The sequence below is a fragment of the Lissotriton vulgaris genome, unplaced genomic scaffold, assembly GCF_964263255.1.
Source record: "Lissotriton vulgaris unplaced genomic scaffold, aLisVul1.2 SCAFFOLD_671, whole genome shotgun sequence".
NCBI classification, from domain to species: Eukaryota; Metazoa; Chordata; class Amphibia; order Caudata; family Salamandridae; genus Lissotriton; species Lissotriton vulgaris.
The window spans coordinates 144,433-164,527 of record NW_028248167.1 but is presented as its reverse complement, the minus strand read 5'-3'; the positions used below and the strand labels follow the sequence as shown (position 1 = coordinate 164,527).

Sequence of the window (20,095 nt, the reverse complement as noted above, 5' to 3'; positions counted from 1 at the left end):
ACCTGGTCCTCGTGGCTGCAGAAACAAGCTTCACCTCTTCACCCGAGATCATCGCGATATCGCCTGGTTCCTTCCTGGTCACTGGCTAGTGACTCAGACTCTGTCCCCTCTTGTTGGACAGGCCACATGAAGGGCCGCTCTCCCCCGGCCCAACCAGGCCCGAGTCCGGGCCCACCAGTACCACACACCACCATTGCACGTCCTCTGTCCCCTCAGGGACCCCTGCCCTCGAGCATGTCGACCTCGTGGGTCCGATCCACTGCCGGCCCACGCGCCCATCCTGGGGCGCCATCTTGGACACTCCACCACGAGGCCGCCTGGCCCCCGATCGACCTCAACCCTGGGCCTGGCCCGGCCTCAGACATCCCGGCACCACCATCCACCCAGGAGGTGAGCGGACTACTTGGCAAGTCAATGGGAGAAAGAGGTGCCGATGGCTCTCCCCCACCAAGTGCCGCTCGCCCATCGCCTCCCCGGGCGCTGGCTCCACCCCCCTGCTGGGTGTCTGGACTCCCCCATCCCGGACCTCCCGACCTCCAAGTGCGAGGGTCCGGACATCAAAGCACACCAGCCCTATAACTGGGGCAGCTCCAGAGCAGGAAGGCAGTTGTATCTTGGAGTCGAGAGACGTAAAGAGGAACTCATCCTGGACGGACTACTGGCGCTGCCATAGCTCTGTCCTGTGCACCATCGTCCTGCCTGTTGGCGCTGCCACAGTCGTCGTAACCTTCATCCTTCATCGTCGTCGGGATCTGCTGGCGTGGCCGCGGACCGTTGTAACCGTCATCTTCCACCGGGACCTGCAGGCTCCGCCGCGGACCGTCGTCCTTCCTTCATCCATCTCGGGACCTGCTTGGCTCCTCCACGGCCCGATCATCTAGAACGCCGAGCTCGAGGATTGAGAGCTATTTTGTACTCATTGGTAACTAAGACTGTCCCGCTACCCCTTTCCTAAACCAGAGACTAGAACCGAGGGGACCCCTGAGTCCAGACCTCCTTGTATCCATCATCGTAACCTAAGAATTGCATATAAAGTCTCGTTAACCTTCAACCTTGTGTGGTGTCCGTCTGTGGGGGGGAAGTTACTTATCTGTACAGTCGTTGGAGACGGCTCTCCCTGGAGACCTCTCCCCGTAACCTCGGCCGACCCTCCCGGTCCGTCTAACATTGGTGGCCAGCGGCGCGATCCGAATCACCGCATAAACGTACAGAGAGTAGCTCACCCCACGACGGAGTCACAATGACCACGAAAGAGAGCGGATCAACCGAGAAATTCCAAATGGAGAAATTGGGGGAGTACAACCATCGTGAACTTAAACAATTCTGCATCGAACTGGGTATCGCTACCACCGGACTGAGTACCAAGGACGATTTTAAGCATGCCCTAGAATCTTGGGCAGAAACCGGGGCTGCCGGAACCCCTGATCAAAGCACCGTAGAAAAAACGACCACGGCCCCGGAAGAGCAAAGAACGGGTCTCTCGCAAGACGAGATCCAGGAAAGAGAAAGGACCCGACTACACGAACTAGAAATGGCCCGACTTAAAATGGACGTTGAACTTAAGTTGGCCGAACAAAAAATCAACTTAGAGCACCTGCGTCTCCGAGAAGAAAGAGAGGAGAAACAGAGACAAAGGGAGCTCGAGGAAAAAAAACTAGCGTACGAACACGAACGAAACCTAGCCGAGATCAACCTACGCAAGCAGAATAAAGAAGCAGGGGTGCCCGAGCGACCCCCCACCCCAGGGGCCACAGACAAAAAGGTACACATCCCCAAGGATGTTGTCCGAGAATACTTCAGAGAGGACGACATCCAGCAATGGTTTAAAGCCTATGAAATCGCTATGACTGCACACCGGATCGATAGAAGCGACTGGGGAGCCGGTCTCTGGGGAAGATTCCTCAATGAGGGCCGCGACACCCTACTACAGCTCCCGGACCACCAGATGACCTCCTACGACCATATGAAAGCGGCCCTCCTCACCCGCTATGGTCTCACACCCGAGATGTACCGTCAGAGGTTCCGAGACTGCACCCGCATCCCGGGTACAACTTGGGTGGACTATGTAACATACTTTAGCCGAGCCTTCGAGGGCTGGATCCGAGGAAGCAACGTCACGACCTACGAGCAACTATTTAACCTGATGGTATGGGAGCATCTGTCGAACAATTGCTTCATTGAACTCCGCCAACACCTCCTCGACAGCAAGTTAACGGATCCCCGGCAGCTCGCAGCCGAAGCTGACCGGTGGGAGATCACCAGAGTGGGCCGGAATGGGTCCTACGAACGGAACCGGAACAACAATGGTCAGCACCGACCCAGAGGAGGAGGAGGGGGCCAAGGGCGAGGAAGAGACAACGCCCCGATCGCCCCCGCTACCAACACCACCCCCCCGGCCAACCGGGGCAGCACCCCAGCGCGACCGGGGTACAGAGCCAATGTCACGTGTCACCGATGTCAACGAGTCGGCCACTATGCGAACGACCCAAACTGCCCGCAGTACCAGAGCCCAAGACCCCGCCAAGTGGCCGCTGCAGCCCTAGGGGAAGAACAGATCTCCGAGGAACAGGAAGAGTACGAACAAGAGCATCAAGAGTGGGAGCCAGCCGCCATGACTCTAGCCTGCTTAGGGGGGAAAGACATGGTCCCGCGGGTCCCCCTACCCGCTAACACCCAGAAGTACAGCCAATGGGTGAGCATCAATGGACAACAGGCCGAAGCCCTTCGTGACACCGGGGCCAGTGTAACAGCCGTCCGCTGTCACCTGGTGGCCCCAGAACAGTATCTACCGAACATTCTCTGCCCTGTACGATCAGCCGATAACTCGGAGAGCCTGTGTCGGATGGCCTGCGTCCCCTTCGAATGGGGGGGAGTCTCCGGCATGTTGAAAGTGACGGTCCGAGACGATGCCCCCGTAGACTGCCTCCTGGGCAATGACCTGGAAAGCTCTCCGTGGGCCGCCGTGGAGCGAAAGGAACACCTGGGGATGTTGGGCGTCCCAGACTGGGCGTGCGTCACCACCCGTTCCATGGCCGCCCGTGCCAACCACCAGCCAGAAGAACCCGAATGGCCGGCGCCACCGCCTCCGGTCGCCCAGGCCGAAAACACCGACCGTAACATTCCCGCCGAACCAGCTCAATCTACCGACCTCGCTAACCTCGACCAGTGGCCTCAAGAAGGGGGGCCCACGCAAGAACAATTTCGCAAAGAACAGAAGACCTGTCCCTCCCTCGAGGGACTCCGCCAGCAAGCGCTCGCCCAAAGCGCAGGGGATACCCCCGGAACTCATTGGGTCTACTGGGACAATGATCTGCTGTACAGCGAGCAAAGAATCGCCGAGCTGGGGAGCAACCGAGTACTAGTGGTACCCCTCCGTTTCAGAGACTTCCTGTTAAACCTGGCCCACGATGTCCCCCTGGCAGGACATCTGGGACAAGATAAAACCTACAGTCGCCTAGTGACCCACTTCTTCTGGCCCAAAATGAGAAACGATGTGCACCAGCATTGCCGATCTTGCCCCACGTGCCAAGCCAGTGGGAAGAGCGGCCGTAAACTAAAGGCTCCCCTGCAACCTTTTCCCGTGGTCACTACCCCGTTTGAGAGAGTCGGAATAGACATTGTGGGGCCCTTGGACCCACGCACAAAACAAGGCCATCGATTCATCCTGGTGCTAGTGGACCACGCCACCCGCTACCCTGAGGCTGTTCCTCTGCGAACTGTGACAGCCCCGGTGGTCGGCCGGGCCCTGATGGGGATCTTCTCCCGTGTGGGCTTCCCCCGAGAAGTCGTCAGCGACAGAGGCACGAACTTTATTTCCAAATATATGAAGTCCCTCTGGCAACAGTGCGGGGTCACCTACAGATTCACAACCCCCTATCACCCTCAAGGGAACGGACTCGTTGAGCGGTTCAACCGCACGCTAAAGGGAATGATCGGGGGGTTGGAAGAGCCCCTCCGTCGCCAGTGGGATGTGCTGCTGCCGTGCCTCCTCTTCGCGTATCGAGAAGTCCCCCAGAAATCCCTGGGCTTCAGCCCATTTGAACTGCTATATGGACACCCAGTGCGAGGGCCGCTCAGTCTCGTCAAAGAAGGCTGGGAGATGCCTCCGCTAAAGAACCCTCCAGATGTCTTCCGGTACCTCCTCACCCTCCGCAACCAGACCCGGCGGTTCAGAGAACTAGCGAAGGCCAACCTAGAGGCCAGTCAAGAGGACATGAAAAAATGGTATGACCAGAACGCCTCATCCATTGAATTCGAACCTGGCCAACAGGTATGGGTGATGTCCCCCACTGAGCCATGCGCCCTGCAAGACAAATGGACGGGGCCCTTCAAAGTAATAGAGCGCAAGGGTCCTGCCACTTATCTCATCGACATGGAATCCTCCCGGAACCCTCTCCGGGTCCTCCACGCTAACAGACTAAAGCCCCACTTTGTGCGAACAGAGCTCAGCCTCCTGATGGCCACAGACACTGGGGTTGAAGAAGACTCCGAGCCTCTCCCTGACCTCCTACGGACTCAAGAGCAAGACGGCTCCGTGGATGGGGTCCGGCTCTCAGAGGCCCTCACCAGAGAACAACGCCAGGAGTGTCAAGCCCTCCTATCACAGTTCGCCAGCCTGTTCTCCCTCACCCCGGGTGTCACTTCCTGGTGTGTGCACGATGTGGATACCGGGGACAGCCCCCCTATCCGCCACCGAGCCTACCGCGTGCCAGACCGGGTACGGGCCTGCATCCAGGAAGAAATAGCCAAGATGCTCACGATCGGGGTCATCGAGCCCTCAGACAGTCCCTGGGCCAGCCCTGTCGTACTGGTCCCCAAAGCAGCTGCCCCCGGCACCACACCAGAACTCCGGTTCTGCGTCGACTACCGGGGCTTGAATGCGGTCACCAGAACAGACGCGCACCCCATTCCCCGGGCAGATGAACTAGTCGACCGAATGGGAGCTGCCCGCTACCTCAGCATCTTCGACCTGACAGCAGGCTATTGGCAGATCGGCCTCACACCCCGGGCGCAAGAACGTTCTGCCTTCTCCACCCCCGATGGCCATTACCATTTCACGGTCATGCCCTTCGGCATGAAAAATGCCCCAGCAACATTCCAACGGCTCGTCAATCAGGTCCTAGCGGGGCTCGAAGGATTCAGCGCCGCCTACCTAGACGACATCGCTGTATACAGCCACCATTGGACCGAGCACCTCCACCACCTCCGAGCAGTGCTGCAAGCCCTTCAGCGAGCTGGCCTCACGATCAAGGCCAGCAAGTGTCAAATTGGGCAAGGGTCTGTAACCTACCTCGGACACCAGGTGGGAAGCGGCCTAGTGGCCCCGCTACAGCTGAAAATTGCCGCCATCCAGGCCTGGCAGCCCCCCATCACCCAAACCGAGGTACAAGCCTTCCTGGGCCTCACGGGCTACTACCGAAGGTTCGTAAAAGACTATGGTACCATAGTGGGGCCCCTCACAGAACTCACGTCAAAGAACCAACCCAAGAAAGTCACCTGGACCCCAGAGTGTCAAACTGCATTTGAACAATTAAAGGCCGCCATGTGTTCCGCCCCTGTGCTCCAGGCCCCAGACTACAGCCGGGAGTTCGTCGTCCAGACGGACGCCTCCGACCAGGGCATTGGGGCAGTCCTGTCTCAAGTGAACACCGAAGGCCTTGATCAACCGGTGGTCTTCATCAGCCGGAGACTCCTACCACGGGAGCAACGCTGGAGCACCATAGAGAGGGAGGCCTTCGCTGTGGTATGGGCCCTCAAGAAACTCCGGCCCTACCTTTTCGGCACCCACTTTCGGGTGCAGACCGACCACCGACCCCTGCAGTGGCTGATGCAGATGCGGGGGGAAAACCCAAAGTTACTACGCTGGTCCATCTCCCTACAAGGTATGGACTTCACAGTTGAACACCGGCCTGGGCCAGATCACGCCAACGCGGATGGCCTGTCCCGGTTCTTCCGCCTCGACGAGGAGAGTCCCCAAGAGGATGGGTAACTCTCCCCGCCTTCAGCTGGGGGGGACGCATGTTGGACAGGCCACATGAAGGGCCGCTCTCCCCCGGCCCAACCAGGCCCGAGTCCGGGCCCACCAGTACCACACACCACCATTGCACGTCCTCTGTCCCCTCAGGGACCCCTGCCCTCGAGCATGTCGACCTCGTGGGTCCGATCCACTGCCGGCCCACGCGCCCATCCTGGGGCGCCATCTTGGACACTCCACCACGAGGCCGCCTGGCCCCCGATCGACCTCAACCCTGGGCCTGGCCCGGCCTCAGACATCCCGGCACCACCATCCACCCAGGAGGTGAGCGGACTACTTGGCAAGTCAATGGGAGAAAGAGGTGCCGATGGCTCTCCCCCACCAAGTGCCGCTCGCCCATCGCCTCCCCGGGCGCTGGCTCCACCCCCCTGCTGGGTGTCTGGACTCCCCCATCCCGGACCTCCCGACCTCCAAGTGCGAGGGTCCGGACATCAAAGCACACCAGCCCTATAACTGGGGCAGCTCCAGAGCAGGAAGGCAGTTGTATCTTGGAGTCGAGAGACGTAAAGAGGAACTCATCCTGGACGGACTACTGGCGCTGCCATAGCTCTGTCCTGTGCACCATCGTCCTGCCTGTTGGCGCTGCCACAGTCGTCGTAACCTTCATCCTTCATCGTCGTCGGGATCTGCTGGCGTGGCCGCGGACCGTTGTAACCGTCATCTTCCACCGGGACCTGCAGGCTCCGCCGCGGACCGTCGTCCTTCCTTCATCCATCTCGGGACCTGCTTGGCTCCTCCACGGCCCGATCATCTAGAACGCCGAGCTCGAGGATTGAGAGCTATTTTGTACTCATTGGTAACTAAGACTGTCCCGCTACCCCTTTCCTAAACCAGAGACTAGAACCGAGGGGACCCCTGAGTCCAGACCTCCTTGTATCCATCATCGTAACCTAAGAATTGCATATAAAGTCTCGTTAACCTTCAACCTTGTGTGGTGTCCGTCTGTGGGGGGGAAGTTACTTATCTGTACAGTCGTTGGAGACGGCTCTCCCTGGAGACCTCTCCCCGTAACCTCGGCCGACCCTCCCGGTCCGTCTAACACCTCTGCTTTCAGGTTCTTCACATCTTCGATCCACCCTTGGATCCACCCGGACACTCTTCTTCTGGCCCCCTGCAGCAATTCTTTGCAGATCTCCATTGAAAGCATCGAAGAAACCCGACACCAAAAGGCACCTATGCACCCGGCTTCCCTGGGTGAGGTAACACGAGTACTCCGGTGCTCCTGTGGGTCTTGACTCTCGTAGTGTCCTAGTCTAAAGGGGTTTTGTCGTAGCCCATCCGGAAGTGCCCTTAAACAGTAACTTTGTAACTTCTTCTTTCTCCATTACAAGACAATGGTAATTCGCAACTGTGTTTAGACACTGCACGTGTCTCCCGTGGGCCTCCTACTTCCTAACCTATGGTTGTTTAGTGTAGCCCCCGCGATTCCCAGGCCCTAGGCCTACTCACTGTTTCTGTCGTGGTTCTTATACCACTTACTTAGTATATGGCTTGTGAGGCCCCTAGGGCATAACTGTATTTGTGCAACATATCGTATGCTAATTGAGTAACTTGTGATGTACTTCGATCTCTGACCTCATAAAGAGGGCAGAGGGGATGTGTTAGAAATAAATACATATATATTTGGTATATAACTTGTGTGGTGTCCTTTCATTTGGTACTCAAGGGATTATAATTGGTAAAACAGCTGGCTTCACATGCTCTCTGAAGTCTTAGCCTAAGACTGCTGGTCCATGCTACCACTAGGATGGCTGATCTATAAGGTTGACTTTACAACCCCCATCAATAAGGGTCGTTTAGCTTGGTGCAAGGTGCCCACTAGAATAGTGGACATCATATGCCAGGCTAACTTCTCACATCGGATAGCCCAGTCACCATGCATCGTGTATGCCGCCTTCATGCATCACCTCATACAGCTTTTTGGTCATTAAGGGTTTGGTGCCCTGCCTGGGTGGGTGTCTGTCCAAGATAGGGTCCAAGACTTTCACAGATCCCTTGGCTCTTAAACAGTGTCTTCCAGTCTCTCAGGCCCTTTGCTCCCGCCTCTCTGACTTCTTTGAAGACAAGATCGCGAAGATCTATGACACCTTCCCCAAGAATAATGATCTAGCGAGTGATACGCCTTTACCTGACCGCATCGAGTCTTCTTCCACCTTTTCAGACTTTGGGGCAATCTCACTGGAACACTCACTGATGGAACTGTCTAGATGCCGCTCCGGCTCACCACTTGACCCTTGGCCAGCCATGCAATATGAATCATTGGCCTCTTTTCTTAATCCCTTCCTCAACTACATCTGGAATGACTCGCTCAAAACCGGAATTTTCCGGGAGTCTTGGAAACATGCACAACTGGTCCCGATCCTAAAGAAAGCTAACACAGATCCTAATGAGCCGGTGAACTATCGACCCATTTCTCTGCTCCCAGCCCCTGCCAAGGTCCTTGAAAAGCTAGCACAGCAACAACTGGCAGGTTTTCTTGAATCCCACGGTATACTTCATGAATCCCAACATGGTTTTAGAAAGTGCCATAGCACTGAGTCTGCCCTTATAGAAATGGCCGACTCTGTGCGGTGGAAACTGGATGGGGGTTCCAGAGCGGTGCTGGTGCTGCTCGACTTGTCGGCAGCATTCGACACCGTCTCTCACCCCATCCTGATTGACCGTCTTCGGTCGAAGGGCATTCAGGGGAAGGCCCTGGAGTGGCTGACCTCTTTTTTGTCTAATCGCACCCAGGCAGTCTATACTCACCCTTTTACCTCTGTTAGCCGTACCCTGAAATGAGGTGTCCCTCAAGGCTCGGCTTTGAGCCCACTATTGTTCAATGTCTATTTTTCTCCTCTGGCTGAACTCATTGCTAGGTCGGGCATCATAGCTCCTTCCTATGAAGATGATATTCAGCTGCTTTTCTCCTATGAGAGTGCCACGCAGACTACTTTTGATCCTCTGAAGGATTGTCTGCGGGACATTTCAAAATGGATGGACCATAACTGCCTCCGCATGAATGCAGCGAAAACGGAGGTTCTCTTTTTCCATCAACCCTCCCCTCTTGATTCAACTCTCTGGTGGCCACAGGAACTCAGCCTTCCCCCTGTCCCTAAGGACTCTGTAAAAAATCTAGGGGTCAAGTGGAACTCTAATCTTTCTTTTAGCAACCAAATACAGACCGTTTCAGCCGCTTGTTTTTCCGAGATCAGGATGATTAGGAAATTCATCACCTATCTCCCTAGTGACACCAGGAAAACCATAGTCCAGGCATTTATTTATTTATTTATAGCATTTGTATAGCGCTCTGTAACCCTACGGGCATCCTGGCGCTTAGGTACGTAGCTAAAGCTTTGTGGGGACAGGAGCAAGAAGGAGATGCTGAGCCGGGAAGAATTATTTATTGCGGAGGGTTTTGGGAGGGTTTTTTGGAAAAAGCCAAGTTTTCACCTTTTTCCGAAAGGTTAGAAGATCATTAGTTGTCCTGATGTCAAAGGGGAGGTTATTCCAAAGGTGGGCTGCAGCAATGCTGAAAGCTCGTCCTCCACAGGTGGCTTTCTTGATCTTGGGGATGCTGATGAAATTCATTGATGAGGATCGAAGAGACCGGCTGGGCTCATACCACTTGAATTTGTGCTGGAGTGGTCGGGGGCCTAGCCCGTGAACTGCCCTGAAAACAATACATAGGGATTTGAAGCAAATCCTTTGGTGTATGGGCAGCCAGTGTAGGTCAGCCAGGGCAAGAGTGGTAGAGGATCTACGCTCACAAGAGAGTGCCAGTTTGGCTGCGGCTGCCTGGACACTCTGGAGTCTGGAGATGAGATAGGCAGGGGATTCCAGCAGGAGGGCATTGCAGTAGTCCAGGCGGCTCAGGATAGTGCTCCTGACTATGTCGGCTCTGGTCTGTGGGGGCAGGAGAGGTAGCAGTCTTCGAAGTCCTCTTAGTAGGGCGAAACAGCAGCTAACCTGCTTGTTGACGTTAGTCTCTAGGCTTAGTTTGTTATTAATAATGACTCCAAGATTTTTTACAGAGCTCACTGGGGTGGGCGAGTCCCCTAGCGACTGAGGCCAGAAGTCTGTCGGGAGATTTTTGGGGATTTTTCCTACTGTGCAATGTAGTATTTCAGTTTTCTCACTGTTGAATTTTAGTGAGTTCTGACTGAGCCAGAGAGACATGTCCAGCATACAGGTGTGAAAAGTTTCCATTGAGCTTGCTCTATTTCCGTCCAGCGAGATTATCAGCTGGGTATCGTCTGCATAGTTTGTCACGCTGATGCCATGGCTTTTGATAATCCGCATCAGGGGTTGCATGTAAATATTAAAGAGTATAGGGCTGATGGCAGACCCCTGTGGGACTCCATGACGGACTTTCGTGAACTCGGATTGGTAGGGAGGGATAGATACTGCCTGCCACCTGTCCGTCAAGTAAGAGCGGAACCAGTCGAGCGCGACCCCTCTGACTCCGAAGTTCCTTAATCTTTCCATCAGGATGCCGTGGTTCACCGTATCGAACGCGGCGGACAGGTCAAGCAGAATCAGAGTTGCTGATTCTCCACTGTCCACCCTCGTTCGCAGGTCATCCATAACTGTCAGCAGGGCTGACTCTGTTCCATTGATTACATCTCACCTGGACTATGCGAACGGCCTGTATTTAGGGTTGCCCGCGGGCCTCCTACATTGGCTCCAGACAGTCCAGAATGCGGCTGTTCGGCTGGTCTGCGGGGTTTCCCTACGCACCCATATTTCGCCACATCGCAGAGCATTACATTGGCTACCAATCCATCAAAGAGCTGCATTCAAAGCCATGACCGTAGCCCATCGAGCAACTAGGGGTAGGGGATCGGCCTACCTCTCTGTTAGTATCCGTCCTTACTGTAACTCTCGGAACCTCCGTTCCAACTCCCAACATCTGCTTTCCATACCAAGATTCAGGAAGGCACGTTCTGGAGGTAAAACCTTCCAGGTCTGTGCCACAACTCTCTGGAACAAACTCCTGATCGCAATTAGGATGATCCAGGAAGAATTACCCTTCCGTAAGGCACTAAAAACTTTTCTCTTCTGTTAAGCCCCCCCAGGACTATCACTCTGCTTTCACTCAGAAGCGCCGGGACACCCCGTTGGGGTAGCTGCGCGCTATATAAAATTCACAAATATAAATATAAATATGCAATTAAAGTCCCCCATCCACAGGAGTGGCACGTCAAGTTATTGTGTTATCAAATCCTGCATACTCTGATAAAACGGTGGGTCATAAACATTTGGGCATAAGAATTTAATATGATTAAGTTGCGTCCATCTAGGGTCCTCCTGAGCAGCATATAACAGCCGCTCGCATCTGCCTCCAGGTGTGTCAGAGTGAATGGTGTCCGGGAGCCACCCATATCAGTACGCCCCTAGCGTAGGTCGAGTAGGGGAGTTGAACATCTGACCCGCCACTTCTTAGCTAATCTAGTAGCGCGAACATTGTCCAGGTGTATCTCCTGAAAACAAGCTACGGAAATGTGATGCTCTTTCAGGAAGGCGAGCACTCAATATCGCTTAGTACCGGTACCAAAGACCTGGACATTCCAGATTAGGAGCTTAACATCAGTTGCCATCCCAATATGTTGCATGTCTCAAATGTTGCCCGTTCCTCCGCCCCCAACTGTAGTCTGCAAATTACTACATCTAATAAACCAACAATACTGTAACTATGTCGCCCTCCCTCCCCACCCTGGACAAATACCGTGCAACTGTGCATTCGTAAATGCCTACCCCATGTCAGTTCCAGGACGTGCACAGTCTCCCCATCAGTCCAACAGGGACCAATAAACTCCCTAGTGTCTACCTGCATCCCGACAGGGACCAATCCATTAATGTATCCAGCTGAAGCCCACCAGGGGGGCAATACTGCATCAATCTCAACCGAATGTACATCACAGACAGTGATCTCTTCTTACATCTGTCTCTCCAGCTGTGCCAAGGGCAAAGCATGAAGTCATGCGACATCACCACACTCGCTGAACGCAGGGTCTATATCCCAAGCACATACAAAAGCCATACTACAAAAATAACCAGGAGTCCTTGTGGTCAACACTCTCCTATGTCATCAGCTTCAGCAGCAGGGGCCGGCAGAGTATCCAGGACAAAGTCTGACAACGGGCTCAGTGTCATTGGTATATCTCCAGACTCCAGCACAAACGAGGCAGCATGTGGGTCTGATCCCTGCAACTTCACAGTCCCAAGATCCATGGCGCCATCCTTACCTACCGTGACCCTTCGTTCCCCTAGTGCAGTCTCATTAAGGGTCTTGCGCGGATTGTCAGTCACGTCTGTCCCTTTCTAGCACAAGAGCCCGATCTCCGCTGCGGACAGCGCGGCTCTTGGGGAGGTAGGGCATCCCCCTAACCTCAAGCCATTTCCACACTTCCTCCACCGTCTCCAAGAAATGTGCCTTGCCTTGTGCCAGGACCTTCAGTTTGGTGATGTACAGAAGTATATATTGTATGGCCCGCAGCTTCTTCTTGACTCTAAGACATGATTTGTGCAGTTCAAGAACCCGCTTGGTGTAATCCGGGTATATAATACTTTTACTATTACCATGGCTGAGGTTTTGGCACTCCCAAGCCGCACAAAATATACAGGCTCTGTCGCAATAGTTAAGTATCTTGGCTATGATAGCCGACTGCTGGACTCCCAGGGAAGCCAGTGAAACAAACGCCCTGTGTTCCCCTTTCACAACAAAAAATTCTGACAGTCCCTGTGGGTGCAGTTGAATATAGATCCACTTCCCCAGGAAAAGTTGCGCCGATCCCTCCTCAACCCGTTCTGGGAATCCCAAGACTCGAATGTTGCTGCGCCAGACCCGGCCCTACGCATCTTCGTGCCGACGTTCCAGGCGCTTCGTAGTCGTGGTCATCTGAGTGACCTGTTGTTTAAGATTTTGACCTCACCTTTTAGCTCTACAATGTCCCTCTCCACTGTAGATGCTTTATATGCCACTTTATGCAGGTCCACCCTCAGTAGGTTCACGCCGATTGATACAGTCTCTATTTTGTGTTCCAGGGCAGTTCTGGTGCCTTGTATAGCCGGCAGCAGGTCTGCGTGGGAGGGCTCAACACTGCCTCCATCTTCCCCATCATCGTCCGTTTGTCTAGATATCCGCTGAGAAAGGTGGTGTGGAGTAGTGTTTTGAGTGATTGTGTTGGCGGTAGTAGTGCAGGCCGCCTTGTCTTTACCCATTTCACAACAATGCAGGACAGACATCTTTTCAGTGAGCAGACCCATTAGCACTCCTGGAAGAGGGACAGGGGTGTTGAGAGCAGTCACCACACACCATCAACGCCACCGCTGGACCAATCACCCGGGCCCACTGGAGTGTGGGTTCACTCTGCTCCAATCACACTGCACCAGTGGACTGTCCCAGCCTCCCGGTGGCAAGTACACCAGATGAGGTCGTTAACTGAGGACAACTATGATAGTCATCGTGGGGCGGTCACTCTTGCCACTGCAGTGGGTGAGGAGGAGGCTTCAGAAGGTCGAGGCTTAGCCAGGCTCAGGAGGAGTTATGCAGGGCTCAGTCGGCCTTCTCTGAAGCATGGTGGTTTCCCACAGATGGTAGGCACCTTATGCTCCCAGCGCAAGTCTGCACCCCCTCATGCAGTGTGGGCTCCAAGCAGGTTGCACAGGGCCCGGGGCCACCCCCCTTCTTAGGGGCCTGTCTTGTATCTCAGCGCAGCTCCGCTGGCCATCAGGTGCACTGCAGCGCAGTGCGCGGGTCCCACACGTACCTTTGGGGCCACTGGCAATCAGCTGGGCCGCAGCGCAATCCAGTCAAGACAGCACTTCTCACAGCAGGGCCCTGAGTCTGCTTCCCTCAATCACAGGGGCCCAGCAAGGGCGGAGTTGTTCACCTTCTGTGGTGCCGCTGACTTTGAGCAAGGTCAGGGAGCAGCAAGGCCAGGGCATCCGACCCAGTTCCAGGCGGTAGAGGCCCACGCTCTGCTGTCACCTGCCGCCACAGTTCCTCAACGGGCCGGCAACCACCACTGCCCCAGCCGCGGTGTGCACACCGGATCGGCCATCTCCACAACAGGCATGCCGACCAGCCTCCAGGCCAAAGACTCCAGGCCCAAGAGCGGGACTTCTGCCCCTGCAGCTGCCAGGTCGCATCTCGCCACCAGTCCAGGGCTCCGACCCCGCCAGCTACGTTTTCACCCAATATGGGGCCACTGGGTCCTCCCTTAAGCTGCTTCAGGCCTCTCAATGCAGTGATCCACCACAGCGACTACATTCGCAGAGGGAGGGGGGCCGATTCCATCGCCTCACCCCTGCTGCCCACGAGCAAGTTGTGCTGCGGCTCTGGTTGCACTCACAGGCCTCCCCCTCATAATGGCAGCCGCCAAGCAACCAGCACGCTTCTGCTGGCACAGAGGCTGACTTTTATACTATGGTATGGGGTTGCCTGATGGCTGTGCAGTTCTAATCAGTCAGTTGCCTTCACGGGGGAAATCACTGGCAGCCTACTGGTGGTGGACCTTCTTGAGTGTTTATTGAGGATAGCGACACACACCAAGAAAAATAAACATACAATGCGATTCATAGACCTGGTATATGTCTTGACCAACAGACAGATAGCAATGGCATGGAAGTGGCCTTTAGCCCCTATAGTACAGCTCTTAATGCGTAAGCTCACTGAATGGGTGACTGCTGAGATCACAGCATGGAACTGATTTAGCACGTGGGGTGATAAGGGTTGCCCTATATATGCTTGGGATACGTACGGATGCGCTTGTGACCAAATCAGACTGGAGGCCACCCTGAACTCTTCTTTCCAGTGGACAGTAGATTAGGGGACGAAATCGGCTGTTACCGACCGGTAAAAGCCTTTTCCTATGTAGGGGGCATATTTACCGATTTGGTAAATAATGAATCGGTATTTTCCGATTCGGTATTTACCGAATCATCATTTACTGATTCAGTATTTACCGAATCGGTAAACGAAATGTAGGAAGCACTTCAAACAGTGCTTCTGGGCTTAAAGGATTCATTATTTACCACCAACTATTAGTTGGTGGTAAATAACGAATTACTATGTAAATGCAAATATGTGCATTTACACCTGTGCCATGTGACAGACCCTTAGGGCATGTGTGTGTGCCACATGTGCACATAAGCACTAATCAGGGGTGCAACAGGGTGTCAAAGTGACACCCTGCCACCCTTGACTTTTTCCCAATTTTACAGAATTGGTATTTACCGATTCGGTAATTGACATTCATTCCTATGGGCCTCCAGGGCCATAGGAATGAATGGCAAATACCGATTCGGTAATTACAGATTCGGTAAATACCGCATCTTAACGATTCGGTATTTTTTACCGATTTTTTAGCTACATAGCATTTACCGATTCGTAAATACCGAATCGGTAAATACTATTTACCTACATGAGGCCCTAGATCGCTAGCAGCTGAGGTGGGGTGAGTGGACTGGACAGAGAGAGAGAGGAGAGTGCACACTATAGTATGAAGAGAAACAGATGGGGACACTGTACAAATTACCTCAGATTTTGTCACACGTCAGATACTAGAACACATTACCTCCAGAGGACGATCATACACATTAAGTTTTGACCAGGAGAGATTCCAAACACAGTAGGAGACCGTGTACGGACGGGCCTGACAAATGTAGGAACATAGCTCGTTAATTTTCACAAAGTTCCACATATTGGTTTGGTCCAGTTGGCCTTGCTTATGTTTATGTAAGGGGGCTCGACATTACTGAAGGCACCTTGAGATGGAGACGTTATCTGTCTGCAATCTGTAAGCGATGGGGGTTCTCGCACTGCCAATATGTTGTAAAAACCAGTTCACAGACACTTATAGGAACGATGCAAGAAGTATATGCCCAATGCTTTTCGGTGTGATCATTACTGTGAATTGAGTCTTTTGATACTACTTATACAATTAAGGACTTCTGAGTTAGTAATTCCATATCAACAAAACTGGTCAATATGTATAAATAGTTTGCCCTGAAGAAGTCCCCAGATTGTTGAGATGAAACGAGTTGGCTGTAGTTTCTGATGTGTTTTATGGGGAAAGAAATGATACAAGAGTATTTGATATCCACTAAATGTTTAATTGAATTTTATATTTTTCCTCAGTTATAGAGGAGTGACTAGAGGGACACGATAATCTGTGTTTTATGGAACCACTGGTTTAATCAACGGTGATGCTCAACTTTGTATTTTTATATTCAGCCTACATGACCCATACACGCACAAAGACGATGATAAATCGTACCACCTGCTAGCCTGGTTGATAGCTACCAAGATCAAACAGCCTCCTAGCGCTTCGAAGGGGCAGATGAAACACTCCACCACTTACAGAGAGAAATCTGCACAGCATTTGTAGACCTCTATACCAGACTCTACTCCTCTCACTCAGGTGCCCCAGCAGCACCTATCCAATCCAAACATCCCTCAATCAGGGTTCTATTCCCACCCTCACAGAAGTATAAAGAGAGGCTATTGATCATGGAAGTGGACATCAGCGCAGCTAAGGCAAACTTGGCAGCAGGGAAGATGCCAAGGACAGACGGGCTACCGACAGAGTTCTAGAAATCTTTTTCGGCTTTCCTAGCACCCCGAATGACCAGACTCTATACCTCTGCACTAGTGGAGGGATGACTCCCTACTACTAGTCCTGCTTCCTAACTCTACAGCCATCCTGAATATGCGTTACAAGATCATGACCACAATCCTGCACTACTTGCATGCAGCCAGTCCTTCCCTCCTGATCCATGCCGAACAAAACAGTGTTATTCCCGGCAGATGCACTGCCCGGAATATTAGACACTTGTGTTGTACCATGGCAGTGGTGCAGATCCAGTAACTCCTGGCCATAGCCCTGGAATTAGAGCTGGGAAAAGCATTCCCTCAACTGGGTCGATCTGTTTGCGACACTGCATAGCTTTGTCTTTGAGTCCCGCACTATTAAACTTATCTGACTGGTATACGCTGGTCCTATGAGGAGTCCGCACAGGGGGGCTGATATCATGCCTAGTGAGGGTGGCAGGGGCACTAGACAGAGGTAACCACAAACCCGCTACTTTTTGCTTTGCCGATGCATCCCCTGGCATCTCACACTCGCCTCTCAGGAGGGGACTGAGGCATCCCATTATTGAATAGCACTCACATCATATCCCTACACCCGGACGCCGTCCTCTTTTTTATCAAAGATCTAGAGGCCAACCACTCTGCTATGGCCCACTGTTGACAACTTTTGGGGCACTTTCACAGCTCTGAGTCAGCTATTCCAAATGCTGCATGTTTCCTCTGATTCCCCCCCTACCCATTTGGATATGGGAAAATGCCCAGTGCAGTGGAAAGCGACCTCTTTCCAATATCTGGGCACTGAGATATACCCTTCCAAGCCTGATATCTCGATGGGAACATCACCGTTGCGGTCTCTTTTCTCCGAGCTCCAGTTAATTTTTGTAAGTCCCCATCAGTATAAGAGTGAATAGCCCTCTTGAAGATGGTAATACTGCAGCGGCTCTTGTATCACTTTACCACCCTCTCAATAATGCCTTGCAGAATAGTTTTCAAAGAATTGGATAAACTACATGGGGAACTTATTTGATACAACTATCGGTGGCACATGGCCTTGTCAAAGATGCAGCTCCATCCAACTTCCAGAGGCCGGGGAGCGCCGCGGTTAGACGTATACTACCTGGCCGCCCAGCTGCCCTGACTCACTCTTTGAAGACTTAGTAGCCCAATATGTTCTCCACCCAGGCCAATTCTTGACATATGGCCTCTTGAGACGGCTGCTCTGGGACCGCTGGCACACAGAAGACAATGAACCAGCAGGGCTCGTGCTTATGGATTCCTCACATACTCTGGGATCTGGGAGGCGACTTCTATCGCGGCTCACACAGGTGACAGTCGCTCAAACATTGATCCAGTTGCAGCATCTCCGGGTGATCTGGGAGGTAGAGTTCAATAGGGCACTACACGAGAAGTAATGGGTCTGGGCTCTTGAACACCCACACAGCTCCAAGTATTACACAGGGCTAATCTTATGCTTGTCGCATTCACTGCATCCTTCCTGATGCCCTCGATACATGTCCTCGATGTAAGTTCCAACAGCAGACATCCAACATGTATTATCGGACTCTCCCGGCCTCCGCAAATGCTGGATTGAGGTTGCTCGGAACAATTAGATACCAGGGAGGCTAGTGCCTTAGGAATATACCAATGACCCAAAAACACAGGACAGCGACCTATTTCATAGATTTAACTGTAATACTAGCGAAGAGAACAATAACAATGGAATGGAAAAGTGTTGAACCCCCCAATAATGCTGTGCAGAAAGCCACAGTACAACGATGGGCTAAGGCTGAAGCAATCGCCCTCCACAGAGAGGAGGCCAGGGGCCTCCGCCCAGTCCTGTAGCCCCAAAATGGGATCACCTATTAGCGAGGTTTGAGGAACCAGAAATGGTGAGTTCCTCCTCCACAACATGCGGGGTTTGATTTCCCCTCACTTGTACCCAGCATACCAGTTCCACATGGCAGACAGTCCAGATGCACCATCTGGGAGATGCCCCCTTTCACTGGCCAGGGTCAAATTGTCTCCCCCTGCCTGCTTTAGAAGGGGAAGAGGATGCAACCCACGCCCCCAGTGTCAAACTACCTATGCAGAACCTTAAACCCTCTGACAATAAGTATAACAAGCACCATCCACTGAGCCAAATCCTCCCATGATTAATCTCGAGCCCTCTCTTTCCTAACCCTGGGCTCCCCCTCACGCCCTCCACTCTTCCTGATTAAAATACCAGGTGCAATAAGTCACAAGAGGGTCCTTCCCATGTCCATTCGTCACCTATAGGGATAGTCAAAATAGTTTTTTTTTTGAATGAGGCATTGATTTACTCCTGAATTTATTCTGTTTGTTACATCAGGATGGGACGGGGACACAACAGAGACTACAGTACCCCCCCTTCCCTTACACTCAGATGTTTACTTATTTCTGGAGGGACTACTTAAGTAACATCGGATTGGTTTAATGTGATATGAACATTTGTTTAACAGACTGAACCAATTTAGCTCCTCAAAGAATTAAACACACAGAGAGCTTTGTCCTTCAGGCATATACATGAGAGAGAAGGAGTGGGGAACTTGGACTCCTGAAAGGATAAGAACACCCTCCGGGTGCAACTCTAAGTTCCACTGAATTTCCTCCATCTTCCAAAGTTACAATTCCACTGGTATTTGTAATTCCATGAAAGATTAAAAAGTGGGTGAACCTACAGTACGGAAGCCCTTCGAGCGCCCTTCATCTTTACACAGCGTGTGTTGTGCAATTTACACACACAATCATTTGATGGCGGTATCATGCTTCGGCTCTCAGGCGAGCATCAGTCATGCTCCGCTTTCTCTATGAATCTGCTTGTTGTGGGTCTGTTGTGTGTGTGTAGTGTTTGGAGTGTGTGTTTTTCTGAGCGCGCAGCAGATGTGGAGAAGATATTCCCATGTTAATGCAGCTCTTACTCACTTGGGGACTGACTAATCCTGAGTTTCTGCTCCCAGTCCTGCTCTGCCAGGGAGAACCGCTCTTCTTTTTCTTTAGCTCTCAAAGATGAGACAGTGGAGACAATAAGAGGACCTGTTATGGAACAGAAGAACAGAAGAATTATAGTCACATGTGCTCTGTGATCATAGGAAGTGTTGGTTTTTACATCTGTCAAGATTATCTGAGGAAGGAATCAGAGTTCTAGAGACAAGTGTATTGACAAACAACTCTAGCTTGGGATTGAATTGTATGTTGTGCAGCCGTGATCTCCACACATGCTTCTCCACACATGCTAATATGAGCTGTGGAGTAATCTGGAACTCTGCCCATCCCTTGTGGCGGCACGAGGGTAACCAAGAGGGTGGGAGCAAACCATGGCTCAACGTATTCTCCTGAAGACCCCCTCAAAACCTGACATCTGAGTTCACGGCACCCAAACAAGTTTTTACACTACTGTTTCTGGTCTCTGTGTTCTTGCCAAGGAAGGCATGGGGACCACACCGATACCTGGGTCACCATACCGA

General features: G+C 52.6%; 1 protein-coding gene across 2 annotated transcripts in view; it reads right to left on the bottom strand.

The window, feature by feature from the left end:
- The window catches only part of LOC147664908 (uncharacterized), a 45,259-nt gene that overhangs the window by 12,594 nt on the left and 12,570 nt on the right, over nt 1–20,095 (bottom strand). For both annotated transcript variants that reach the window (XM_086949900.1, XM_086949901.1), the window contains exon 3: nt 19,554–19,664. In XM_086949900.1, the coding sequence (XP_086806026.1) occupies nt 19,554–19,664 (111 nt within the window). The remainder of the gene's footprint in view (nt 1–19,553; nt 19,665–20,095) is intronic.